Source organism: Ornithodoros turicata, chromosome 3, assembly GCF_037126465.1.
Source record: "Ornithodoros turicata isolate Travis chromosome 3, ASM3712646v1, whole genome shotgun sequence".
Taxonomy (NCBI): domain Eukaryota; kingdom Metazoa; phylum Arthropoda; class Arachnida; order Ixodida; family Argasidae; genus Ornithodoros; species Ornithodoros turicata.
The window spans coordinates 87,668,241-87,696,157 of record NC_088203.1 but is presented as its reverse complement, the minus strand read 5'-3'; the positions used below and the strand labels follow the sequence as shown (position 1 = coordinate 87,696,157).

General features: G+C 48.2%; 2 protein-coding genes across 5 annotated transcripts in view; both read right to left on the bottom strand.

Annotated features, from left to right (window-relative positions):
• LOC135388771 (uncharacterized) overlaps positions 1–27,917 on the bottom strand; it is a 250,406-nt gene that overhangs the window by 116,275 nt on the left and 106,214 nt on the right. The window lies entirely within an intron of this gene.
• LOC135388772 (uncharacterized) lies at positions 1,337–9,898 on the bottom strand. The gene is made up of 3 exons (XM_064618557.1): positions 9,737–9,898; positions 4,982–5,214; positions 1,337–1,983 (listed from the first exon to the last, which is right to left on the bottom strand). The coding sequence occupies exons 1-3, from the start codon at positions 9,786–9,788 to the stop codon at positions 1,603–1,605; spliced, it is 666 nt and encodes a 221-aa protein (XP_064474627.1). The 5' UTR covers positions 9,789–9,898; the 3' UTR covers positions 1,337–1,602.

Genomic DNA, 27,917 nt, shown 5'->3' with positions numbered 1-27,917 from the left:
AGCGCGTCGTCCCGTGTCTCTGTTCAAGGTCCTCGTAATTTTCCGGGTTTACATTCACTAAATACTCCTAATCGAAGAGCAGTAAACACTTAATTATAAGTATATGCAAAAGTACACTCTTTAAAAAAAAATGTGTAACTCCTTTTTCTTGCCACATATATCACTCCCTTTTGGAGAGTACAATTACTCTCCTAAAGGAGTCTCCTCACTCCCACAAGGGAGTAACAGTAGTCCCTTACTCCCTACCGGATGGTAGTACCACTCTTCGGTAGCGAGTTAAAGCGTAACCCCAGAGACTCCTTTTTGAGACTAATTGTACTCTCCAAAAGGGAGTGATATATGTGGCAAGAAAAAAGAGTTAACGTACACCCTTTTTTTAAGAGCGTAGACGGCTTTCAAGCTACTATCAAGTTACAATTAGTGAAATTCACTGTCAAACAAAAAATGAAGTGATGGGGTACCCAGCACCCCGTGTCCGTTCCGAAGAAGGGCAGGGGCACCCCGGAACACCTGGGATGAAATGCGTACATTGCCAAGCGTAGCGGGCAGCTAAAACGCAAGCGGTTAATCTTTCACTCTACTTTCCTCTCTCAAAAATAAAAGAAAACAAAAAAGTAAACGGGAGAAGTATCTGAGAGATGAGTACACGCTACTTTCAAAAGGTAAGTTCGGTGGTAACTATACTGTCTTTTTTTTTTTTTTTTTTTTGCAAGATATCAAGTTACTCCCTAAGGTGTTTAAGATAGAAGTTGTGTAGAATATTTAAATTATACGTACAAATACGCAACGGTTTCCATTGCGATCGCAGTCATTGACACGCTCGTACGTATACAGGGTGTTTCACCTAACGTGATACAAGAATTCTAACTTGTGGCGTACTCACCGGAGGATTGTGGGACTTTCAGTAATTACCTTCTGGAAACTTTTGCCACCGTTAAGGAAGGCTTTGGACAATTTTTGATTGCGGGAAATTTATTTTTTCAATTAAACTTTGAAAATTGCCAAGCGAACCTCACTTTTTTTTTTTTAGAGAAATATGAAGTGATCCACGGATACCCACAGCCCCAACAAAAACTATGCACAGTATTGCAACAGAAATAGTCGAAAAAAATTAATAAAATTTCCGCTTCAGCCCCGCCTGCCGGATTGTCGCAAAGAAGAGCGCCCGGGAGATGCGGGGAAGGGAGGAAGTGTTTCCGCTACTTGTTTTACGTTTCTTACCTTACGCGCATTTCCCGCGCTTTCCACAGATAATGGTGTCACCATGTACAGTGGTGGGTATTCAGAGTATGTGGTTAATCTAGAACGTCTAGTGATACAAACACAAGACAAATAATCACTCGCATTCAACTTTATTTTCCCCGCTGCACTCGTTAGAGACAAGCGCCTCCTATGAACTATTAAAGGGGCACTGAAGCGCTATCTCCCTCCCCACCGAAATGAAAGATGACGTCACTTTGACACCAAAGCAAAACTTCGGTTTCAAAAATCACAACGACGCAACCGAAGCATCCTGTTCCTTTTGTGTTCATGCCAAGGTAACGCCATCTCTCATTCTGTGAGGAGAAAGTTTTCCACTTCAGTTCCCCCTTAACGTAGGAATCAAGTATGAGAAATATTCCGGTAATCGCCGTTCTCTATCGCTTCTTGTACGTAATCCTCTAAAGTCACCAACAGTTTGTTACGCTCCAGCACAAAGTCGCACACTGCGCTGGCCACTGAGCTCGCCGGCCACGACAGCTGATTCACAGGGTCATCAACGGCGCGTGATTCGTCTACGACAGCAACGACCGTTCCCGGCCTCACAAAGAGGGTTTCAATATCTTGCGCCTTCACGGTGTTCGACTTTTGATTCACGTCCACCGTAACCTGGAAAATGATCTCGATGTCGAGGCACTGGAGCTTGACGTCGATGAAGCTGTCCTCGTCCTTTGGCAGCCTCGTATAAGTTTTGTACTCTCCTTTGGACGTTCGAAAATTCATCTGCGGGTGGGAATGGCATGAAATTTAGTTAGGAAAACCATAACGCTGTGACGGCATGTGGTGACGACGAAGACCATAATTTTCGCAGTTTCCACTGCACCGCCATTTTGTAGCGACTGTGGCGCCACCGCACGAGTATTTCCTGCGGGGACTGCGGGCGCTTCGGTTCAGTCCCTTGGCGAAGCTGTGCGTTCGGAATATGGCTCATTGTTCGGGCGTCCCGTTGGCTTTGAAGATATATATTTTAAAGCGTATATTTTTCTACATATGAATTGCGTTTCATAAGGCATAGGAATAGAATAGAGCAAAAACGTATTAAGCAAGGATCCCACACTCTAACAGTACCATCAACAGCATCACTATCTCTGACTGTTTTTAATAGTTCATGGTAGAACAGGCTGTTAGCTCGTAATGCCCCCACTTGGACTTTTTTTATGACGCTCTCCGCCGGAAAACAGTCCGCCAACCGACTGCGCATAACAGGGCAAGGTTACACTGGCCAAAGCGCCCAGCGGAACCAATGAAAAAAGCTTGTTATCACTAATCCGCAATATGGAATTTAAAATGTTTGCTAACTCTGCTAGATGCCTGAACAAGCTTTTCATAATTTCATTTTCGACGTTGCTTACTCAAACTTGTTCGTGCTGTGCACACTAAGAATTTCGTAGTTTTCGTGAACACCGGGAAGTTCGCTGTGGATCCCGAGTTAAAATTTGCTTGAAATTTGAACGACAACTATTACGGTAAGCTTAATCGGTGAAAGCATTGGCTGTTGTGTCCACATTTTGCATCGAAATGTTCGCAATGTTGACAAATTCCCGACGCCTTTCAAGCGCTACGAGAACTCTGTGCAGCTGGCATGCATACAATGCAAGTAGCCCTGTTGTCTTCATTCACGTTACAAATCTCGTCCGACTGCACATTTTGTTTGCGTTAATTGTTCGTAGAATCAACCACAGAGCAGTGCCACCCAGATAAATATATGTTGTGGATTGAGAGCGACTTCAGAGCGTACAAAAATACCACGAACCGACACCGCGCCCACAGGGAACTTGCAGTCCAACAGCTTCACGCACCCTCCTCGCCGAACGTGCCCGCAGGTGGCGCGCTGTGTCGAGAGCACGGGGAGAGTCTCGTTCGCGCCTGGTTCGTAGCTAAAATTCTGGTCTATAGATTATTTCCTTGCCAATCACCCTTGGCGGATCAACGTCAGAAAGCGTTCGTGGATTCACGCGTGCGACATTTCCCAGAATATCTAGCGGAAGATGCACAAAACGTTGGTTGGTTGGTTGGTTGGTTGGTTTTAAGGAAAAAATAAAATGGAGATTTTGGCCTCACTAATGTGAGGCCCGCAACTCCGCACAAAACGTCATAGTAGCCTCCCGCTAATATTTCCGCAAGTGTTCACGCCGTGCCTCGTCCAGCATGGTTTGGCTCAGCTATAAAATATTCTGTACACACTCAAAACTGAAACTCACCACGTAATGCTGAACAACTATTAACTAATAATGTTGAATAACTCGGCGCGAAACGCTCTTGTGCTCTCGGTATTCAACGATGATGATGATAATGATGATAGTGATAGGAGGATAGGTTTTCAATATTGAATGGAGGGAGATTCATTCCACATTTTGTCCCGAACTAGGGGCCTAACCTGCTTGATCGAATCGCCCACTTCTTCGAACAACAACAGCTATTCTACTACATGAATGACGACGGGATGAGGTGATTCACCGCAGCAATTGAAAACGAAAACGTCGTCTATACATGGGATAGCCGGTAAGATGTGCTGGTTTTTCGAAGCACGTCAAAAAAAGCTTACAGGTGAGTGAATCTAATTCTCGGACTTTTGTGTATCACTGACAACTGGTATAGTAGTTCCGGTAGGCCTATGAAACACGTCCCTTATGTGTCCGGGGCTTCTTGACGACGATTCTTCAACAATCCCGTAATTGGCAGAAAAGGCGCCACTGGAGCGCCAATTTGGCTCGAATTACAAAGGCACCAAGGTAGAAAGGTATGCGATATAGTCCAAGCCGTCGGCAAAATCGCGTCCATTGCGGAAATACTTTTAATTTCGGCGCATTCCAGAGCGAAGATATATAGCATCCAGACATCTCGTCTCCATAATTTTCCGTACATCCTGGAACGTTCTTATGGTTTTAGCTTCCTTTAGGGCGCAGTTTCGGCTCATTTGCATGGCAAAATTCAGCGATTATATTTCAACGTACGTGCTGGTTCCAGGATTTCAAGAAAAAAAAAAGAGATTAATTGCTTTTAACGAGGATTGTCTCCCATTCTCTCACTTTTGCACGATCGCCCGTAATGAAAGAGAGAGTTGATGAGTTTTATGTAATTAGTCGTCTAGTATAGTGACACATTCCTCTCGAAACGATGTCCGGCTAGCCAGCCGTCAAAAACGCTATCTAGGCTGCTCTCATTATGTTTTTTTTTTCGTTCCTTCTCTTTTTTTTTTTAACAGAGTGTCTACCAAATCGCAGCCTTCAAATTCCCTGTCTTTTCCAGGTTTTCATTGCCTATTTCAAGTGAATTCCCTAACTAAAACAAAAACGAACTTGGTGTCTGCTTGGTGTTTTAATACAGAATCCTCATGAAACATATCATTTAGTGAGTATCAGTGAGGCTGCCTTACATTTCTGGCTTTGAGTACATGCACCTCAGATAACAATAAAGGCTTGGTCGATTGATTGTCTGATTGATTGACTGGCGAACTGCTACACAAGGCCACGTTGGTGCGGCGTGGCCGCTACGTGCTATACGTGGCCGCTCAACCACTGATCGGCACTCCCGATTCGCTGCTCCATGTCTGCAGTTTTCCCTGACTTCTTGTTGGCAAATTCCCTGACAAACCTCGAACATTTTCCAGTCGCATCAAAATTCCCCGATACTTTCCCGTTTTCCAGGTTGGTAGACACCCCGTTAAATCCGACGCAGCTAAAACAAGTGTATGCGTATAATATGGTGGGTGTGGAGTTACCGAGACACGAAGGGTCGACGGCGTACTTCCCAAGATGACGGTCCCGTTGTTCAAGCACTCCAGCTTGTCCCAGCCGATAACAGTGCCCAGCAGCGTTGGCGCCCTGTATACTCGGTAGTTGTCCCCCAATGTAACTGGCATCATGGAATATGTGACTTGAAGCTGTTGCAAACCCTGCGAGGCGCTGATCCTTCTCGCTGTCTCGATGCACAGTGACAGTGCGTCTAATAAGGCTACGCAAAGATCGGAGTAATCCTTGAAGGTCGTGAGCTTCAGTGAAACAACGTGCCAAACGCGTCAATAAAGCATTGCGCACAATGCAACTACACTGTTCTGTAGAACACGGGGAAGCGTACGCTAGAGTCACTAAATAAGCTTCGCTTCAGAGTGTCGACACTGAGGGCCAAGGGAGAGCTGGAGCGCCATCTTGTTTCCGCACCACACCGGTCCATCCCGAATTGAGGATCAAAGACAGCAAACATAATGCTCCCTGTGGGATAGAGAAGCGCGTAAGATTGTCGTGCGATAATCCATGTATTGTCAACCAGAGCGTCCCGAGGATGGCAAGGTGAGCTCAAGGCCGTCAACTGCTGCTCATAAACGAAAAGAACATTTCACCCGCGCACGATAGATGGCATCGTGCGCTAAAGTGCGCGTGCGCGTGGGTAGCGCGACGCCGAAACAAGATGGCGCATGCTCGCTCTTGGAACTCAGCGTCGATACTCTGAAGCGTAGCATACTTAGTGACTCTAGCGTACGCATGTTTGTGACACTCATTCACTTACGTAATTTCACGCGTATAAGCCGCACCTCAGATAAGCCACAGGACTCGTTTTTAGGAACGGTTTGGAAATTTTTGGGCAAATAAGCAGCGGGCGATACGACGCGATTGATTTTTGCCACGAAGGAGACCATAGAGAAGGACATAAACCTTATGCTCCATACTCAGGTGTCTGCATGGCGTACAACAAAGGAAGTCAGTTCTAGTGTTCTACCAAGATCGATTTGTGCCCTTGTTGCGTGTTTTTCATGAATCGACGGGTCAGTGGCCTTCCAGAAGACACGGATCACTGTCACCACTTTCGTTAAAGCTGCTTGGGGGAAGGCACCAGGAAGGTCAGCCTACTCGAATGTGGATGTGCCCCTGTTATTGTTCATATGCATTGACAGGGCGGTGGTGTTCCATAGACACTGTCGGCCCTTTCGTTAAAACCCGCGCGTGGGGAAAATAGCAGGTTAAAATAGTCATGAGATAAGTAAGCCGCACCGGTGCAAAAGCCGCGGAGCGTCCGTGAGGGAAAAAAAATCGCGCGTAAGCCGCGGCTAATACGCGTGAAATTACGTACGTTGACTGTCACAAAAAGGCGACGTCCAGCGTTCCCACGAAAGGAGAAGTGACGGACTGTTGGGGAGGTAATGTCAAAATCAAACATAATTATGTTCCATTTTGACATTACCTCCCTTCACCCCATTTGCCCATTCCGTTTAAGACACCGCAGAGTAACTATGGCTACGAGAGGCGTACAGGCGTATGGGCAGGTGGTAGGAGGACAGGAAGGAGGAGTCAGGAAGGAGTGGGAAGCACGGGGATTGGTTTGCGTCCTGAAACGCAACATCGGGGGAAACTGTGCCGACGTCCGTCTGGAAAGACTGCCGGGAAGGCCCAAGGAAAACCTCAGACAACACAGCCGGTGGAAGGGTTCGAACCAACCACCACAAAAGGTTCAGCATGACCCTGGCAGTACCACCAACGAGTGTACACCGCTGTGGTCCCCCTCAAAATGTCAAACGCAGCTAAATCCGCAGTTCCTGGCTACTATTGGCTACGACTGGCTCTCTTTCTTCTTCCTTTTTTTTTTTTTTGAATAGCAAGCCGGCATTAGCCTGGCTGACATTTCCATTTCTCTTTCTTTTCATTCTATTAACCGTATTCCCCCGTTACCGTTGATACCCTGAAAGCAACGTTCCAATTGGTCACTTCCATCTTATCGTGAATCGACGGAACATCTTAGCAGTCTTTCGACATTTAGCGGCGTTTTGTCCAAAACAATTTCCTATTCAGAGACTAAATTAAGCCTTGGTAGGAGCTTTCAACTTTTACAGTGTCAGAATACGGCTCGCGATTTATTTATTATTTTTAACGTAGTACGTGACAATGTAAGCACTGTGGATGAAGGGCCTGACATGGAATCCCCCGAGTTGTTTACATGTTCAACATCAATAATCTTGTTGACTGAGAAAGTATAGATCAGTTCGTTCGGGATAACGCGATGGCGAGTTTTAGTACTTCGGAAGAACTCTAGGAAAACGATACGATAAAGGTATATAGTTATGAAATCCAAGCTTATACCAATGTGACATGTCACCCGCTTCACAGAAACAGGGCGATTTGCTTATCATGTTTTCGGAACTGTTATCGTGAACACTTTGCGGTGTATTAAAACTGGCATAATGAGGTCTCGCTGTTACGGACAACCACTGTAACAGGCCTCTTGCGCTGGAGTTTTTCCGCAGACGGTGGCGCGCACTAACGAGTGGCAGCCGAACTAGCCGCTCGTTCCGTCGCTTTGTTGTGCTAGCGCGGCGTCGGCAACCTGCGGCCCAGCGGAGACCAAGCGCGCGACAAAACATTCCGGTGCTTTGCTGACTGGCAGAGAGCGCGGCATAGCAGGCGAATTCCTCACATAAAAGCGCGCTCGCCGTGTTGTCTTTCCCGCTCTTAGTAAATTTAACAAATTATGTTTGTCGTATTCTCTTACCATAACTTCGTGAATGCAACAGCCCATCAAAACTGCAAGCTTTCCGTGCTGTTACACTTATCGAACAATATTTTGTTGCAAGGGAATATTCAGCTTGTTATTCAGCAGAGATTAAGAATTTCGGCAAGCTAATTGAGACTTTTAGAATGCGTTCAAATATCTCCTGCTGTCTCTGGGAAAAGGTCGACAGGAAAGGGGGTATAATGGTGCCCTTGGGATTGTAAAGGTTCCCCATCCCCGGGCTAGCGTGTGTAGTCTGTGTAGTATATTTCCAGTATTTCTGCAAATGAGAGACCCTGAGGGGCGACTGGGAAAGAAAACTTAGCAGTATACAGTTGTGTTGTAGGCTGTAGCAACAGTTACAAAAATTCAAAGAACAAAGACATAAAGTTCTACATTTTCCCTAGCAAGCCATATGAAAAGGATCGCACACAGCGTTGGATCAGTACTGCTCGGCGTGTGAAGTGAATTCACTTTGCCTAACACAGTATTATGGAAATGAGCTATAAAGCACCAAAAAACTGTGGGGGAAACTGATGAACGGACATGTCCTGTTCGTTTTTGAAGCTCTCTCTTTCTTGTGCTTTCTAATGTCTGGAAAGTGGCAGAATACGGTTTGCGGGGGAACCGACTGAATTTTGTCTTCATCGCCTACTGTAATATCGTTAAAAAGAAATCGGAATGTATTCCATTACGGGGAATTCTATGGAGATGTTTCTCCTTCCCCCTTACCAGGCGCCAGAGGAACAGACTTGTGCCCGTTACCAAAAAATAGGAACTAAATACCGTTACCCGTTACTTCAGAAAAAAGTAACTAAATACGTTACTCGTTACCAACATACAAAAGTAACGAGTTCTCGTTACTCACAGGTAACGAGTTACTTTTACGTTGCCGCCGCATAGTTAAAGGAGCCAACAAACATGCCGTCACTTGCCTCAACTCATTATTAATGAGAAATTGCACTTAACAAGAAGCTGATTTGATTAAATTTACATCAGTGATCTTCGTTCTCTTTCGTGTGAAGACATCTGCTGCAGAAGTGGGGGTGATAGGAGGTTATGAAAACACAAGAACAGACACCGGTTTTCGTGCCACTGATCACCAACGGTTCCCAAAAACAGATGAGGAGCTGCGTCATAATTTAGGACGCCCAGAAAGTTGGCAAAGACAAGAAAATGCTAGAAGTCGAAACGCGTTTTTTGTAGCCATAGCACAATTGGTGCCCGTTCTTGGGAAGAAGGAGTGATGGTCGGAGATTACGGAAACAAGAGAAAAGACAAGGGCTTTCGTTTAAGACGATTCAGCACCTCAACAACACATCCAGCGAGGGACTGCAATAATACTTTGAGTCACACGTGGTCATGGGTCACGTAGGTCCACGCATTGCGCAACGTGGAGTGCCGAAATGTGCTCCCCCGCGCTGAAGAAAAGGAACGAGTAACGTGAGTAACGAGTTACCAATTTTTGTAACTGATTCCGTTACTATTACAATTTTTTTAAAAGTAACGGAATCGTTACTTCGTTACCAAAAAAAGTAACCGTTACCAAGTAACGAGTTACTTATAACGAGTTAGGCACAACTCTGCAGAGGAATTAGATAAGAAACGTTCTTTTTCTGCCCTTGCGTGAAATTCGAAGCTGGTTTGTCCAAGCTTTGGGCCCCATAGGGACGTTCGGCTAGAGCTTCGCATGGCGACACTGGCGCGGCTTTCTTCCCTGGTGGCGGGCGGAGGAAAGGTTTTCCAGTATACAAGTCTAGATGACGATGTTGGCGATTTCACACGTGACTGCGTGAATCACCAGTTCCGGTAGGTGTCCTCCTTTGGAAGGGCCTCTAGAGTGCCCGTGTATCAGGAGTATCAAGCAATCGTGATAGACAGTCTGATAAGACAGCGTGATAGGGACCTGGCAAATACTTCCAACGTAACAAACACATGTTTCGGACATGCGAGAAATATTTCTGCCAACAAGTAGTACTCTCTGATACAGCCTCACCTGTCGTTGTGGGAAGGCACAGCGATAGAACAAACAGGAAATGACGCAACATTTCGTTCAATAGCAGTGTCCTAGTCCTAGCAAACAAAGAATTACGGAGCTTGCGATGCAATGAGTGAATCGAAATTCATTTGGCGCAACTCATAATCGTATCAAACCACGCAAGCTCCCGTCCCTCCGCATAAAACGTCGTAAAACGAGAGAAGGGTATATGGGATAGATAAAAGTAGAGTATAGAGAAAGTGAACAATAGCGCAAGTGTGCGGTTCATCAAAGGAGTACTTTATGGCGCAGCTGGATGGTTTGCAAGATATCCGCAAGGTAGTACGGCGTCACATTGGATGTTTCTCTAGAGCTCAGGGTGAAAATTATGCGGCATCCTTTGATTAGTCCTTCAAGAAATGCTCCGCACAATACGTTTTTTGCCGGCTGAATTTATCGCGGAAGATTTCGAAAGGTCGACAGCCCATTTGCGTGTATATGAAAGCTCGGGTTCTTTCTGTGCCCTGTCAAGGTAGCATTGCAGTTGCCGCTGTAGTGTTGACCACTTGGCCACCTCACGCGGACGGTCTTTCATGGGGCGTCCGTATTGCGGACCTCCGTGGGATGTCCATGGGACTGACTTCTTCTGGATCAGATATGCAGTGGTGTGTAGTTTTGCAGTTTCGCTCCAGTAGAACCGCGACACTATGTCACGAGGTCCGGCGGGGGTGCTCCGTTTGGTTAGCCAGGCGATTCTCACAGGGGAATATCGGGACTAATTCCGCGACATGTACTTTAGACCTGTGCGATTCACCCGAAGCACACCCTACCTCGTAAGCAAGAACACAGAAGAAAGAAGTTGGACCGCCAATGCGCGTACCTTGCGGCACGTGTGAATACGAGAATGTGAAATGAGGGGAGTCACAAAGACAATGTAGCTTAAACAAAACAAATATTTACTTGAGAAACAACGAGGCTTTTAAACGAATGAACTAACCAATGCATATAGAATACCACGCATGTTACAAAATGATACGTTCTGCATTTTGAGCAACCGGTTACAAAGAGGTAAGACAGGCAACAAAGAAACAAAGTCTTAACTGGTGCCGGCCGAGGGTCCTGGAGCTCGGAAGGGTCGGGTCCTTGTTGGGTCGATGTTCTGTTGGTGGACAACACACGTACACGCAAACACTCACAAAGTCCTCGTTGACTGTTGTGTTGTAGTGCGACGACTTCTTCGCCGCGACACCCGTCGTTGTCGCTCGTGGATACGTGAGACCACCGTTAACTACCGACACTGACCGCCCCTGCTTTCCGAAGTCACCAAAGTCCCGGTTTGCGCCACCCGCGTAAGACGGAATCGAACAAGCTACATGTCCCCACCAAGTCTTCTGAGCGACTCCCTTGTCTCCTCTGCTTAGCCCCTTACGACGCGTTCCGAATACATGTGTTACCTCTCACCCCGGTGCCAGACGAGACAAGACAAAAATACAAAACATACAATACCGCAAACATAGGTTTAGCTAGCCACAACATGCCCGGAATCCCCAAATTTATTGCTGCCACAGTTTGTCTCGGACGTCTGGGAAAAACAGCCCGAGTCGAGTAACCCGACACCTCGGACGCGTCTGTGTATGTCTTCCTGGTCGTTTTCGACCACCCTGGGTGTGATTCTCCGGTCGTTCCCTCCATCCACGGTTACCCAGTTTATTTGTTTCTTTGCTTTGGCCGCGGGGTCTGGGAAAAAATCTTCGCACCTCAGGCATTTGCAGAAACCAAGTAAATTATCGCCCTTTACGTAAAGCGGCTGGCCGTGTTTTGTGACAACCACCCCCCGCTTAAGAATATTCACCTGTTGAATATTTATACAAACACAAAGCAAAAGATGGCTGTGACGCTTACATATCATTACATTCCACTCAAATGTGTACACTGAATAAGCGTTGGGTAAGGAACTTGCGAAATTGTAACCTTATGCTCTACATTTGGAGCTCTGATACATACTGTGCGTGACAGCCATACTAGAAAAACATGTACTCAAATATTTCGAACCAACACGTTACAAATGATACAATAGAACATACATAAAGCATATCAAACGCCTTGTACGTGGTTACGCCTACAATATATCAGATGAGCATTAAAGCTCGAGTACATAGCTAACGTATCTGCTATCAAAACACAGGTTAATGCTGCAATCCGACAGATCAATAAAGAACAACAGAGCAGTTTATGGGTTAGTAATGCCTCTATATGCGGCTTAAATAATCTGCCACCCTGTTTTCTGATCCCTTAATGTATTGTACTCTGAAGGAATACTCTTGGAGCTGCAGGCTCCACCGTAGAACCCTGTTATTGAGATGCCTCTGCTTGTTAATATACAACAAGGGTTCGTGATCGGTCTGGATCGTGAAAGGCTTCCCATAGAGATAAGTTGTGAAAGATTGTACACCCCACACCAGCGCCAGACCCTCACGCTCGATTGCCGCATATGCAGCTTCCCTCGGAAGGAGCTTTCGGCTTGCGTAAGACACTGGGTGCAGCACGCCGTCATGTTCCTGTTGAAGCACAGCTCCAATGCTGCGATCCGAAGCATCTGTGCATAGCACGAATTCCTTTTCGAAGTCGGGCAGCCTCAGAACAGGTGCCCGTGAGAGGTGCTTCTTGAGTTCTTGGAATGCGCTTTCATGCTGTGTCTCCCATGTCACTTTGTTCGGTTTTCCCTTCTTGGTCAGGTCGCTCAATGGAGCGGCCAACTCGGAGTATCTGGGGATAAAATTTCTGTAGTATCCCGCGAGTCCTAAAAAGGATCGAACCTGACGCTTAGTCTGGGGACGGTTCGCATTCTGTATTTTTTCGAGCGTCTTCGTCAGCGGTGCTATCACACCATTCCCGATTCGGTGACCCAAGAAGTCCACCGCTTCAGACCCTAGCTCGCACTTTGTTGGCTTCACGGTAAGTCCTGCAGACTGTATGCGCTGGAACACCTGTCGCAACACAGCAAGGTGTTCGTGCCACGTAGCGGTTGCCACGAGGACGTCGTCGTAATAGTGTACGACTCCATCAATGTCACTTAGAAGCTTTCTCATCAACTTAGTGAAAGCTGCGGGTGCCGTTTTCAAGCCAAACGGCACGAAACAAAACTGGTACAGGCCGGTAGACGCAGAAAATGCGGTCTTCGGCTTGGCTGCTTCAGAGAGCGGAATTTGCCAATAGCCTTTCGTAAAGTCCAGTTTGGAAAAGTAAGTTCTGCTCCCTACCGTGGCTAGAAGCTCGTCGGCTCTGGGAACAGGCTCGCAGTCAAATATGAGCACATCGTTTAGGCGACGGAAATCGACGCAAAGCCGATGGGTCCCGTCCTGCTTCCTGACAACCAACACGGGTGAGTTATAAGGCGAGTTGGATTTCTCGATGATCCCGAGCCTCAGCATGTTCTGCACCTCCTCTTCGATCGTTTTTCGCACCGCAAATGGAAGGGGGTATTGCTTGGTGTTTACGGGATTATCAGTTGTCAACCCCAAATCGCACTCAGTTAGATTTGTCTTTCCCGGTATGTCGGAAAATATTTCAGGGAACTCCGAGAGCAGTTGCTGCATTCCTACACGCTGTTTGGGAGTCAGGGTAGGACCAATCTTGACATCGTTTGCCGTCTCAGTGCGGTCAGTTGGCAACAAGTGTAGGGTTTCATTCTCCCCTTCTTCTGCGGTCACTACGACACACACGTTCCCATCCATGCTGTTTTCCTCCTTAGTGTCCCGTTCCTCGTACTTCTTGAGGAGATTGATGTGAAACAGCTTACCTCCGCTGTCCAGGCCAATCTCGTAGTCGACTTCCGACTTTTTCGACAGAACTTCAAATGGGCCTTTCCATTGCATCAGCAATTTATTGTGGTCAGTGGGAAGCAAGATCAGCACCTTGTCGCCTGGTTGAAGCTCACGCTTCTTGCTACTCTTGTCATAAAACTTCTTGTATCTTGCTCCTGCCCGCTGTAGTTCCTCGTGAGCCAGTTTACATGTCTCTTCTAGGCGGTTCCGTAGTTCCAGCACGTACTGATATGTTGTCCGCACTTCCTCATGAAGAGACTCTTGCGTCCAAAGCTCTTTTAACACAGAGAGCGGTCCTCTTACACGTCGCCCATACAACAGCTCAAACGGGGAGAATCCCAGGCTTTCTTGGGGCACTTCCCGATAGGCAAACAACAATGCCTCGAGATACCGGTCCCAATCCTTGGGCCTTTCTTGGCACATTTTCTTTAGCATTGATTTCAAAGTGCCGTTGAACTTTTCGACAAGTCCGTTAGCCATAGGGTGGTAAGGCGTCGTATGAAGCTGTTTCACCGAGAGGAGACGGCTCACCTCTTTCATGACATCAGATGTGAAGTTGCTACCTCGATCGCTCAGGATCTCACGGGGAATCCCGACACGAGAAAACATACTGACGAGGGCCTCTGCCACCCTCTCTGTCTCGATGCTTGGCAGCGCGACAGCATCGGGGTACCTGGTTGCATAATCCACCATAGTTAAAATATAGCGGTTGCCTCCCTGCGTGCGAGGAAAAAGTGGACCGACGATGTCAATTGCCACGCGATGGAATGGAGTACCGATGACTGGCACCTTCTCGAGTGGCACTTTTCGCGTCTTCCCCTTTGGTGTTGTCCTCTGACAGATGTCGCAAGACTTGACGAACTTTTTCACATCACCGACAACTCCCGGCCAGTAGAAACTTGTCAGAATCCGTTCCTCGGTTTTTCGGCATCCCAAGTGTCCTGCCAACAGTCCCTCGTGGGCCAGCTGGAGCACAGCCACTCTGTATCTCTTGGGTACGACCAACTGCAACTCGAGCACACCTGTTTCCTTTGAGAATTTTCTCTGTAGTAGACCATCCTGAATCAGAAATGTCTCTGTGTACCCGCCCTTTCGACGGTTTCTTTCTTTCCCCACACGGTCAAAACATGCCTTCAAAGTCTGATCTTCCTTCTGCTCGTATATTAGGTCTTCCTTTTTTGCCTGACCGATCTCAACAGGTACTGGCAGTCTGTGGAATTTGTTCTTCTGTTCTGCCTGCAGCCGGGTCACTACAGCATTCACTTCCTCAGTAGCGGATAATTCCGATCCCCCTTTATCTGCCTTCGGCTCCCCAGCCTCTTCATGCATTGCCACAGTCTTACGCTCTGTCGAATGTAGCGACGTGTCCCACTCTGGGTCTGGGTCCCCTGCATTCCGCACATTAGGTATGTTTCCCAGCACGAGGTCGTAGAGTGGGTCTTCAATACATATTGCTTTGAGCATGCCAGTGTAATATGGAGTCCTCACTCCAATAACCGCCTCTGGCAATTCTTTAGCCGTACGGTCCAAGAGGTACACTAGCCTCCTCTTCCCTGTCAGGTCTTCATCACGTACAAATGCTCTGTTAACAACTACCGTGTTACAGCCCGTGTCCCTGAGCACGCATCCTCTCTTCCCTGCTATAATGCCCTCCGTCAGGGGTAATCCCTCTGAAACATACGCGGCCTGTGTGGCTTTCACGGCGTTAACTACGGGTACCTTCTGCCCATCTTTGAGCTCCACATAGCCTTTCTCAATGCACACCGATGCTGCTTCTTTAGCGGCCCCTTCTTTAGTCCCAGCCTCCTGAGTTGAGCGGCACTTCCAGCTTAGGTGCCCTCTTTTTCCACATTTCGTACACTTCTGAAATTGACCGCCGCCGGAAAATGAACGACATTCCGCAGCAATGTGCCCAGTACGTCCACACAGGAAGCACGCACGCGATTCTTTACTGGGTTTCTTCCCATTCGCTTTGTCTTGTTTGTCGAACGGTTTCGCGCTCAGTTCGACCTTTTCTCTCCCAGTAGGCTTTTTACACAGGTTCGTATGGCCTCTGGCATTCATGTATTGTTCGGCGCGCTCTGCTAGCTCTTGCAGACTCTTGTCTTTTCTTTCTCTCAGGAATACTGCAAGTCCCGGTTCACACTGCGACAAAAACTGCTCTCTAAGCATGAGAACCTTGACCCCTTCATATTCCTTCTTGGTGTTTGACAGCTCTAACCACCGACACCAGTAATTGTCAAGTCGCGCAATGTATTGGGCCGGGGTCTCCCCCTCGAGTGACTTCGCGGTCTTGAATTTTTCCCGGAATCCATCCTCCGTCATTCGAAATCTTTTGAGCAGAGCTTCTTTAAGCTTGCTATACTCGGTACACTCTGTAGCAGGTAGCCTCCCGAATACGCTCAACGCTTCCCCACTCAAGCACATACTTAGGGCCGTTGCCCACTGCTCTTTTGGCCACTTCTGGCCCTCTGCTACGCGCTCAAATCGCATCATGTATGCGTCGAGGTCATCTTTGCTTTCGTTGAAAGCTGGCATTAGCTTGTGGGGACTTATACCCTGGAAACGTGTTGGCGGTTCTCCGGCCTCCGGCCTATCCTCGGCTGTTCTCGACTTCGTCTCCAGCTCTAACCTCAGCTTTAGCAATTCTTTCTCGAGCTCGGCGGCCTCTCTCGCAGCTGTCCTAATACGCTCATCTTCCGCCCTTTTTCGTTCTTCTTCCTCCCTAGCGGCTGTCCTAGTGCGCTCATCTTCCGCCCTTTTTCGTTCTTCTTCTTCTTTTCTGAACTCACGCTCCTCTCTGCGGAGTTCTCTAAGTCTAGCGCGCTCGGCCTGAATCCATTCATGCAGAGCCGCACCCTCGAAGCCTAGCTCCTTGCCTTGGGCCATTAACACAGCTAACTCGGGTTCTGCCATTCTGTAAGGCTAGCCCAAAGCTCCCACAGTCGAGCAATGCGCTTAGCAGGGCATTGCCAATACAATGTTGGGCTAGAAACACCTCATTCACGAGACTCGTTTCACTGCTTGGCGGGGTCCTGTCGCGGACGCCAGTTTTTGTCACGAGGTCCGGCGGGGGTGCTCCGTTTGGTTAGCCAGGCGATTCTCACAGGGGAATATCGGGACTAATTCCGCGACATGTACTTTAGACCTGTGCGATTCACCCGAAGCACACCCTACCTCGTAAGCAAGAACACAGAAGAAAGAAGTTGGACCGCCAATGCGCGTACCTTGCGGCACGTGTGAATACGAGAATGTGAAATGAGGGGAGTCACAAAGACAATGTAGCTTAAACAAAACAAATATTTACTTGAGAAACAACGAGGCTTTTAAACGAATGAACTAACCAATGCATATAGAATACCACGCATGTTACAAAATGATACGTTCTGCATTTTGAGCAACCGGTTACAAAGAGGTAAGACAGGCAACAAAGAAACAAAGTCTTAACTGGTGCCGGCCGAGGGTCCTGGAGCTCGGAAGGGTCGGGTCCTTGTTGGGTCGATGTTCTGTTGGTGGACAACACACGTACACGCAAACACTCACAAAGTCCTCGTTGACTGTTGTGTTGTAGTGCGACGACTTCTTCGCCGCGACACCCGTCGTTGTCGCTCGTGGATACGTGAGACCACCGTTAACTACCGACACTGACCGCCCCTGCTTTCCGAAGTCACCAAAGTCCCGGTTTGCGCCACCCGCGTAAGACGGAATCGAACAAGCTACATGTCCCCACCAAGTCTTCTGAGCGACTCCCTTGTCTCCTCTGCTTAGCCCCTTACGACGCGTTCCGAATACATGTGTTACCTCTCACCCCGGTGCCAGACGAGACAAGACAAAAATACAAAACATACAATACCGCAAACACAGGTTTAGCTAGCCACAACATGCCCGGAATCCCCAAATTTATTGCTGCCACAGTTTGTCTCGGACGTCTGGGAAAAACAGCCCGAGTCGAGTAACCCGACACCTCGGACGCGTCTGTGTATGTCTTCCTGGTCGCTTTCGACCACCCTGGGTGTGATTCTCCGGTCGTTCCCTCCATCCACGGTTACCCAGTTTATTTGTTTCTTTGCTTTGGCCGCGGGGTCTGGGAAAAAATCTTCGCACCTCAGGCATTTGCAGAAACCAAGTAAATTATCGCCCTTTACGTAAAGCGGCTGGCCGTGTTTTGTGACACACTATCGGGGGCGAAATCAACATCTGTATAAAATGAACGGCTGCGACGCAGTCACAAGAAATATATATAGAAAAAAAGTCGACTGCAGAACTGTTCCGCACTAGCAGTCGCTCACGCCACTGCCTGCACCTTCTCAAGATACCGCAGGCTTAGAGAAACGCTGCATGTCTGGATCTAAGGATCAGAAGACGACGTCAGGGGTAACGAGCTTTAGCCTCTCGAACGACAAACGTGACATTCCTGTCCGAGGAGTCTTTACCTTAGCCCACAAGGAGCTGTTTACGATAATGCGTCTTCCTTTCCTTATTTGTCCTTCCGTTGAATCGTGAAACCCGCAAGCATTCGTCCATTCGGTCGTTCGCATCCTTGTAGGACAACTGTTAAATGTTCTCTCCCTTCGGCGTGTGCGACTATTGGAATAGTGAGCGGTCTGGCCATAGTCACCTTGTTCCGTGAGGGACTTTCTAAGTCGCAATACTCGACGAGCGAGTCCAGTGAGGCTTCTACCCTTTCGACGGTGATGCTCATGCATGTATGATTCAGGTAAGGTATTGTGTCATCGAAGCAAGAGCGTGGGTCAATATACGCGTAACTCTAGCTATATGAGCCAGGGTGTCGGAGCGAACCGAAAACCAGAACCGAAAACCGGAAAAAACCGCTATTTTGGTGCGAACCGGAACGGAATCGAAACCGTATACGTATTTTTCGCTCAGGAGGGAAACCGAAAAATTTATTTAACGGTTTTCGGTCCAAGAAAAAGCTTCGCCGGTTTGGACTACGAATGAGCGAATGAAACTTACGTCGTGTGTTCTGAAGTCATGTCACGGATACTTTACGAGGGCTTCGGTTACGGTGGAATGTATGTCGGTATACTATGACCCGTTAGTAACGTTTTATCGTTCGCGCACATAGACTTACAGGTACATGTGACCGGTTCTAACTCCCTACCAATGTGCCGTAGTGTTCGTTTTAATTTCATCCGCCCAAACCCTCCTGAACTAAACACGACCCAAGGGGGCTGCGTAACGGCGCTCTCTATCGGTAATGTCGTGCAACGCGTCCCTTGTTTGAAAACAGCGAAGTTGAATACATTACGTATCCGCGAGGGCAAACGCGTACGAAATGGCGCTTCTTTTGTGGACAGGACACGAAGAAAAGAAAACGGAGCCGTCGTGGTGCTTGCTGACTAGCAAGCAGCAACAGAAATTCGGATGGGACGCGATCGCACCAATCCAGCAAGAAAGTACTTTACGTATGACATCACGACAAACAAGTCGGTCTGTGCCATGTGTGCGGAATAAACGGGTTTACATTTTGTAACATTGATTTTTTTCTGGGAATGAACATGCACACAAAAAGCGGAACCGGTCCAAAACCGGTATGAACCGTTATTTTTTTGCTCCGGAGCAGAACCGGTACCGAACCGTTTATGATAGAACCGGAACGAAAAACGTTTCGGTTCGACACCCTGATATGAGCGAATACCAGCGAAAAGACTCGAGCACGCGAGGAAGTAGACGGGACAACGTCCGCAACTTGCCTCGCAAGCAACACTGCAAAAAGGCCAACATCCATGGAGAAAATGTACTCAGGAAACTTTGCTCCGCGTTGAACGCCCTGCGCGAAGAGTCGAAAATGTGAGCGTCCGCCGGCGATCTGTCCATGCAAGATATTGTCGCCCATCGTCCACGATTCCGGAAGCATGGTGGTGGCATGGTGAAAGGGCTGGTGGCTAATGAAAGAGCTCGCCGTTGTCGACCTCACAGAGGTGGGCAACGTCACGACTAACGCTCAAAGGGCGTGTGCGCCCTGGGCCGACTTCTAAGGGAACTGTGCCGACATATGTCTGACAGCGTCAACTGCGGATGAACACGAGGCCGGCCAATCAAGGCTCTCTTCCGCTACGAATCTGTGCCAGCTACGCTACCTTGGCCCGATTTCAGCAACGCCGATTAACGTCTGAGCCGAGATCAACGGTCCTTTACCTTGAATTTAATGCTTAACTGTGCTTCATTTAAGGGAGTTATTGTCACTGAAACATTCATCACGTCACCAATTAATGTTTGTAAAAAAGAATTGAGTGTTGACTTTTAGGCGAGTAATTAATTGATAAATGATGATAATAGCAATCCGAAACCAAACTGCGAAGGGAAGAAAACAGAGCATACTACGGCGGTTTGTCCGGAGAAGGATTCCGTGACGTCACCCAGACCTGTCTTCTGCTTCCAAGCCTGCATTCTTCCTTCCTTGCCAGCTGTGTGTTGCTTTCAGCGCCCTCTCGCTTCACAGAGGCGAAGGGCTCGCTTCGTAATAAATTCGTTTGAGTAAAATCTGCGTAGTTTTGGACCGAGATATTTCATACACATGTCCCTGAAATCCCGATACACCACAACTTTTGTGATGATTTTCTTGCGGAGGCCCAGTTTAACCCCAGTTTAACCGTTTAACTCGAAATTCAATCTCGGTCCGATTTGTAGGACCCGCTAGCCCCTATAGCACTGCCAGCGCCTCATCCCCACGTAGCCATACTGTTACACTTTAGCGAAATCCTTACTCTCAGCTTTTTTCAACGCACATGGGGATGCGGATATAGTTCACCATAGCGCGGATAACATGGTACTCACGTGCCACAATGACACTGCGGGTGCCCGCGTTCCATTCACATCTTCGCCATTCACTGGTTTGTTTGTCTTTCTCTGTTTGCTCGCTCTCGGCCTCCTAAAGAGAACAACAATAGTGCATCGTCGTTGCGACCCTTTGTTGCAGTCCGCCTCATGCATTCTAATATCGGTGGAAGCGATTCCATCCAGGGCCTGTTCGTGACACCTTCTTCACCGTCCCTCTGCACGGTTCGTTCTCTTCCGAGTGTCATCGTAAGTTATTGTGTCTATGCGTCTTGCTGCGCTGGCTTCGTGTCTGCTCGGAAATTGTGACGGCACGGATAACATGCCAGGGCAAGACAGGTATTTTCATGACACTAGATATGGGTAGCGATTACTCCTTGCCTGCCAACAACGGAAGAGCTCCAGTATGCACGCTACGAAAACGGTCATTACCTTGGTAATTAAGGTGAACAAATTTAACGATCGCCGCTACGTTATCTGTTAGATCAGCAAGTCGCAGAAGCTGTCTAAACATCCGCTTGGTACGTCGATATCTGTTAAAGAGTCCAGTACAGTAAAAGGAGTCATCGCAGCAAGAACGCCGGGAGCATAGTATGTCACCTGATTGTGCCGTCAACCGAAGGGAAGGATGAGGGAATGCTTTCTGGTTACGACTGGTTTAATCTTCATTAAAACATTGTGAGTGGTGGCTGCTCGTCTCATGGCTCCGTTCTCCGCTGTGTGTCATCTATCTTCTGCACTGCCGAACGTGTACAATGTACAGCTACGTTATCGTACGGAGCCTGATAACGGTATCGCAAAGAAAAGAAAAAAGAACGTTCAAGTTTTTCCCCACGCATAAGAGGGGGGCATTAAATCCAAATATCGGAACAACAGGTACACGTCATGACTTCTTTAAAGGTACGGTAGCATCTGTTCCAGTCGATTTCGAAACCATGGTGCCATTTTATTCCTCGTGTACAAGTACAACTGACCACGGTATCGAAAATCCCGCGCCAAGTAGTGGGCGTAGTTCCACTGTTATTTGACGGAGTACACGACAAGAGCACACGACGGATGTTGAGAGTTGCTGCCGGAATAGACCACTCCCTGTTTGTAAACGAATGACGTCATAGTGTTCGACAGCGCCACCAATTTGGTAGAGTTGAACTACGCTCGAAGCTAGAGGTGAAGAAGGTCGCGACCGAAAGCCGCGGTCTTGAGGGGATTGCGATACCTTAGGTCCTACTTTTCTTTCAATAGGAGGCAGCCAACAAATGCCCATTCGTTGAACCCAGCCCTCCCCTTCCGATTTGTTTCGGTTTCAGTCTGTCTACCAACGTCATGATGACGTTTCTCGGGTAGAGATTTATTCCCTCTCTGGAAAAACGAGAAAACGTCACTCCTGAAGAGAAAAGGGAAACCTTGACAAAGGGAATGCCACGGCCGCACAGGCGTTTCAAAGAGCTAAGGCCGAACCGCATGGAGCATTTTCCGGACGTTTTCAGGACATGTGCGCGCTCTGCGTGCGTGTGACCTCATTTTTTCAACGACGGCGGGTGGGTGGGGTGTGTACGCCGGAATCTGTCGATTACAGGCCGTCCAGGCGCGTTTTCCGGGGTGTGGCAAGAACGATGGCCGCCGTGCTATAGACAAGGTTGCGTATGAGCAGTTTTGCGTATGAGTAAGTGCGCGTAAATTTTTGGGATACTATCCACCACACTAAATTTACCCCTATATTTCAACGATATCTCGAATGAATGAACGCAGAAAGCGTACACTCTTAAAAATGAGGGGGGGGATGGCAAGATAGGCTCGACGTTGCTGGCCACACAGAAGAGGGCGTCGTCACGACTATAGCAAAAAAAAAGAACACAAAACACAAAGAAAGGACGGACGGATGGAGGATAGAGGAGGATGAAGGATGGGGATGCGGTGAGGGTGCACGAGTTCGTCGGGGAGTGCAAAGCAAAGTATTATATGGGTCGTTGAGCAAGGGCTGCCTTCTGCAGAAAGAGAATGAGGTTTCTTGCTTTAGCAGAACCTTCGGCAGAAGAACCAGCGGGGTAGAGGGTGTCCGCTAGCGTGCCCGAGGTGGAGCGAGGGAGATAGGCTTCGCGCGCAGAATGGTATGCTCGGCAGTCTCGCAGGATGTGTTCGATTGTTTCGGGTTGTTGACAGTGGCCACAGCAGGCGTCACCCCTAGAGCCGATCTTGAATAGCTGAGAGTTGGTGAACGCACACCCAGTGCGGAGCCTACGGAGCATGGTCTGTATGCTTCGAGGAAGGTTTTTCATGGGAAGAAAGGGGCGGTGATGGTGCATGATGTCCCGTATCCCAGGGTGGCGCAGTGCAACAAGCTGCTGAACGGCCACCTGCCTGCCGGTGTCGTCCGGAGTTGGCAAAATATTGCTGCAGCCCAGGTGTGTCGAGGACGCCAGCTGGTCCGCCATTTCGTTGCCGCCGACACCGACGTGGGACGGGATACATTGGAAGGCGATATCGCCTCCGGTTTGTTTATGCTGAGCGCACGATCTCCTGACGCTTCGCGCTAAGATGTTGTCACACATGGGGTCCATCACGTCCCATAGAGCGTTTCTCGAGTCTGTGAGTAGGACTGCCCTGGCGAACCCTCGCACCTGGACCGGAGCAGCTGCATGCAGGAGAGCCAGGAGTTCAGCAGTCGTGGAGGATATCGGGTAACGCGATGATCTCCCTTGCCAGGCCACGTTCACTGATGGGATGTGGAAGGCACAAGTAGCACTTTTGGTACGGTCGTCAATAGAGCCATCAGTGAATACTAGAGTATGTGAGTGGTAGACGTCAGTTATAAGGTTCTCAGCCGCAATTCTAGCGACCAGGGGGCTACATTCCCTCTTTTTATGAATGCCCGGAACGTAGAGCGTTACACCCGGTACAAACTCCCGCCATGGCACCGAAGGTAACCCAGCAGGATGTTGAGGCGATCGCTCACTGTGGGTCAGGGCGCTAGTAGCGTATTCGCTGGCCAAGCGGCCGAGGGACGTGTGTGACCTTTTTACGAGGGCAGAAAAAGAAGAGTGATTGCTTCCGGACGTGGCCAAGTTGTCTAAGTTGCGGAGCCCCCTAAGCTCGGAATGAATACTAACGGGCTTTTCCTTGGCTTCCATGTAAGTCTGGGTAATTCCAGAGAAACTGGGTATTCCCAGCGCCGTTCTTATTCCTGCCCGATTGAGCCTCTCAAGAGCCTGCCACTGTGAAGGTCCCAGATCTCCGTACGGTGACACGTACAGGATACGCGAGAGAATGAGGGCTTTGTGTAGCGTGAGCAGCGAACTTGAACTGCAGCCCCATGACTTGCCACTGATCCTTCGGAGTAAATTAAGAGTCTTCTTGCCTTTACAGACCGTTTGGGTCACTAGCCTAGACCAGCGTAAAGAGCTGTCAATGGTGACGCCAAGATAACGGCAAACCTCACATCTTGGGATCTCAGTGCTGTTGATGGAAAGATTAGGGAAACCCTTTCCCTTTCTTACTTTCGGCGGGGAATGCAAACCAAGCACTGAGACTTTTCTGGAGATACAACTTGCCCCGTTTCAAGAAGTGCCGCACTGAGGCTGTTCAGTGCAATTTCGGCGGTGTCACGAAGCTTCTCCTTGTCTCCCACAACGCGGAGGCAGATATCGTCCGCGTAGATGGTAAGCTGAAGGGTATACGGAGATGGGCGAATCCTGCGGTGGACTCCAGCCATGATCAGGTTGAATAGAGTGTGCGAAAGAACACTGCCCCGTGGGACCCCGCGTTCGAACTTTTTTTTGGGGCTCATGCGCCCATTGACACACACATCAAACGTACGGGCAGAGAGAAAGTCCCAGAGGTATCCCAGCAGGCGGCCCTCGAGGGCAAGTGCATTTGACTCCCTCGCCTCTTTGAGCGCCACTTCACCACATAGCACGCTCGCAGCCAACCATCATCCCGAGTGATATCGCTCTCTCCCATGATTTCCTGAAAACGGGGGAGGGGGGCGTATGCCATTTTTGCGGCTTTATGCAGTTCATAATTGCCACAAAAATGGTGTACGCCCGCCTCCCATTTTCATCAAATCAAGGGAGAGAACGTTGTCGTTTGGGATGATGATTGGCTAGGAGCGTGCTATGCGTTGAAGTTCTGTTTTTCGAGTGTAGGAAAGAAGAGCATCGGTACGTTCGAAATTTGTGGACGACGAATGCTGGAACATTGGCGCGCGTCACTCGCTCTGTACGCTTTTCGTTTGATCGTCTCGCGGTCGTGTCTTCGCCGCGTGGGCAAGGCCATGACGTGCGTGCGACGTTTTGACGCTGGGGAAACGTCACACGCGTTTCGGGGCGTCTGGACGGCGCCTTTCCCCCTCTCAGCACCGCGCTCTCACTTTCCGCTTAGGGAATGACGTCACGCAGACGGAGCTTCTGCGGCAACGGAAGCAGCTCTACCTTTGAAATGCGTTTATTTAATATCGAAGCACATTTCGGACGAAAAAAATAATATATATATATCGCCAAGTAGATCGTCGGTCGATGCCGAACATGTAGTCGTATCGGTTTCACGGATGGGTTCTGTAATACTGTACGAAGACCGAGCGGAGTCAAACAACAAACGCCTTTATTCGGCTGACGCCGGACGTTGACTAACCAACTATCGCCAGTCGAACAGCTGACCCACGCAGCCCGCGCGTCTCATCTTCGTCAGTCTACTACAGGTTCCCGAATGCGACCGTCTCTTTAGTGCAATTATTTTGTGGTAACACAATAACCTAAGTGCGAATCGCTACAGACACACGCATAAATGGGATGTGGTGGGTCATTCACTGCAGTTCACAAGCGCGAATCACCGAGAGTTCTGAAGTGCAGAATACACGAATATGTTATTACATACATTATCTCATTTCGTTTATTGATTTGTTGATTCATTCGTGCCCAAGAACAGCCACAAGGGCCTTGGTGTTGGTGCACATAAAGAGAAGCAGAGAAATAGCAATTAGCATACAGTGGCAAATACCGCAAACACATCCAAAACGCGCACAAATACGTGCAACAACACGATACAATACCGTTACACCGTACACCACAACACAATACAGCAGAGTGAGTACACGCAAATAGACACTGAGTGAATTAACGAAACTGAATGAAATCGTGACAGTACATGTAGCAATCAGTAAGTAAAAGAGAACTAAAGAAGCATGAAGAAGCTGGAAGGCGTTACATTACATGCGGGTGGCACGGCTTCAGTATTCTATAGGTTACATGAGGTAGAAATATGCTGTTTTACACCTGTGCTTGATATGTTTTTTTTTATGCCCTTGATATACCTTTTCATCTAACGATGTATGTTCGCCATCCCATTCAAAGACGTTTCTTCATCGCTATTCAACGTATCCAAAACGACGAGACACGAGGCACGTGTGTACGACGTTGACACTCGTTTGTTTGTAACGAAAAAAAGGAGGAGGAAGAGGAGGTTGACGTCATAGGCCACGTTGGGGCGAAAATAAAAACTGAAGCGTTGCCCTTTCCCTCCGTGACAGTGATTCCTGGGCAGAAGCATAAACTCTGCAACACCACAGTTGTTCATGGAAGGTCTCCCGTTACCCACTCGTTCACCCTTGCCACCGCTGTCGCAGCAACGCGCAAGACTCTGATGTCACACAAGATCAAGATGTTCTCAACATTAACTGCATTTACCATTTTTTTCAACAACAGAGCTTACGCTATCATACAAATTAGCTTAATTCACGAGTAAAGGACGCGCAAACTGGTCCTTACCCGAGGAAAATGATTACCGTATTTTCAGGTGTATAACACGCACTCGTGCATAACGCGCACCCCTAAAAAGGGGTCGAATTTGAAAAATGTTCGATGTATAACGCGCACCGCAATGGTGCTACAAGCTTCTGTCCTGCCGCTAGCATACACAATAAACCAAAGCGGTGTATCATATAAGCATATGCTATATTTGAAACACATTTAGTCAAATCCGTTAAACTCCGATGCAACAGGTCGCTGTCCATTGTATACTTCAGTCCCCTTTCCGCTTTCCGTTTCGCGTCCCTTCTCACACGACATTCCTCTAAAATGAATTCAAGATTATTGACTGCTGAATACCGTCCTTAACATCATTTGAACACCTTTTATGAAGTCCAGTACCCTTTCGCTGGTTTTGTCAACTGATCGTAAGATATACGGGAGAAAGCCACAGCACCCTCTGGAAGAGGCTACAATTTGTATGTCACAATCCTGAAGAGGAACTCTGCAGGAAAATATTTCCGTGTATAACGCTCATCGTTCGATAACGCGCGGGATCTCTTCAGAACTTTTTGTTTACTGTATAACGCGTGCGTTATACACCGGAAAATACGGTAATACAAGTAAGATTATGTTTCCGCGTGCATTTTCGGAATAACATCGTACCTTACTTACGTAATGATACCGTAGAAAGTAAGGCGAACACAACGCATATTAGGGTAATTGAACATTGTGTGGACGCTCCCGCCAGGTGAAGACGAGGGAAATAAATTGCCCCTCTTCGAAAAACCTGAACTGCCGCTATGGAGAGCCGCTTTTTAATGTAGCGTGCTGAACGGCAGTGCGTTTTTACGAGCTGCGCACTTATAGCGATAGTTTTTTTTTTCAATTTTACTGGTTTTGTGCAACGTCCAAAAGTATATCGGAGCAGTAATAACACTGTCCCTACGCCAGCTGCAGGTGACACATTCGCGACGTGACATCCGCTGCATTCTCGTCTTGGATCGTGGATATAGAAATCGCCAAAGACATAGGCTCCTGAGGATTGTGAAGCCTTTTCTGTAGCTTGCTGTCTTGCTTCATGTCCGAGACTTCCGACAACGAATACTTCTAAGTGCTTATCCAGGGGCTATTCAACTGACTACCCTTTGGAGGTGGCACGATCAGTATATTTGACAATAACCTTCTGCGAAAGCAGTCGTCGGAAACATCCTCAGTATCTACCCAACCTTCCGCTTCTAAGGTGTAGGAGTAGAAAATCACGGATACGTTTTCGTTCTCCAACCAGTTGTGGCTGTTATGTTCGCTCATATGGACTCACTTCAGTGCGTGACGTCATAGGGACGCGGCGGCGCTGCTCTCCTGTTTGTCGGGAAAAATCGCGCGATCATCGAGTCACCGTGTGCTCGCGGTCGTTATTAAAGATATGCTATTAAAGACAAACTGGTGTAGTAATTGCATGTGATATGCTTTGGTTCTTCCTTGTATTTTCAACCTTCCTTCATCATCTTCACATAATGTTCCACGTGCGATGGGGTTTAGGGTACCGCACCACAGCGGTGAGACACCCTATCTCATCGTCATCATTTACTGTTGTTGTTGTTGTTGTGATATGCGGTACAGAAAGGCCAAGTATGCCGTACACACCATGCGCTTTCTTTCTCCTTATGCACACCAGCGACGTCCGCTCCATGCGCATGTGCCCTGAAGTCGGTGAAGAGGGCCCACTTCACCGTAACGTCTATACTAAATAAAATAAAAACAAAATGCCTAATGCCAATCACTACAGAAAATGATACCGTTATCACTCGTGGTTTGAGGGCGTACATTTTTCGGTGA

Bases quoted from the DNA above. Each gene is read 5' to 3' on its own strand.
- LOC135388772 (XM_064618557.1), bottom strand. From the start codon at position 9,788: ATGTTGCGTCATTTCCTGTTTGTTCTATCGCTGTGCCTTCCCACAACG. The intron at 5,215-9,736 runs GTGAGGCTGTAT...ATCTTTGCGTAG, and splicing joins GTGCCTTCCCACAACGACAG to CCTTATTAGACGCACTGTCA. The intron at 1,984-4,981 runs GTAACTCCACAC...TCCCACCCGCAG, and splicing joins CGTCGACCCTTCGTGTCTCG to ATGAATTTTCGAACGTCCAA.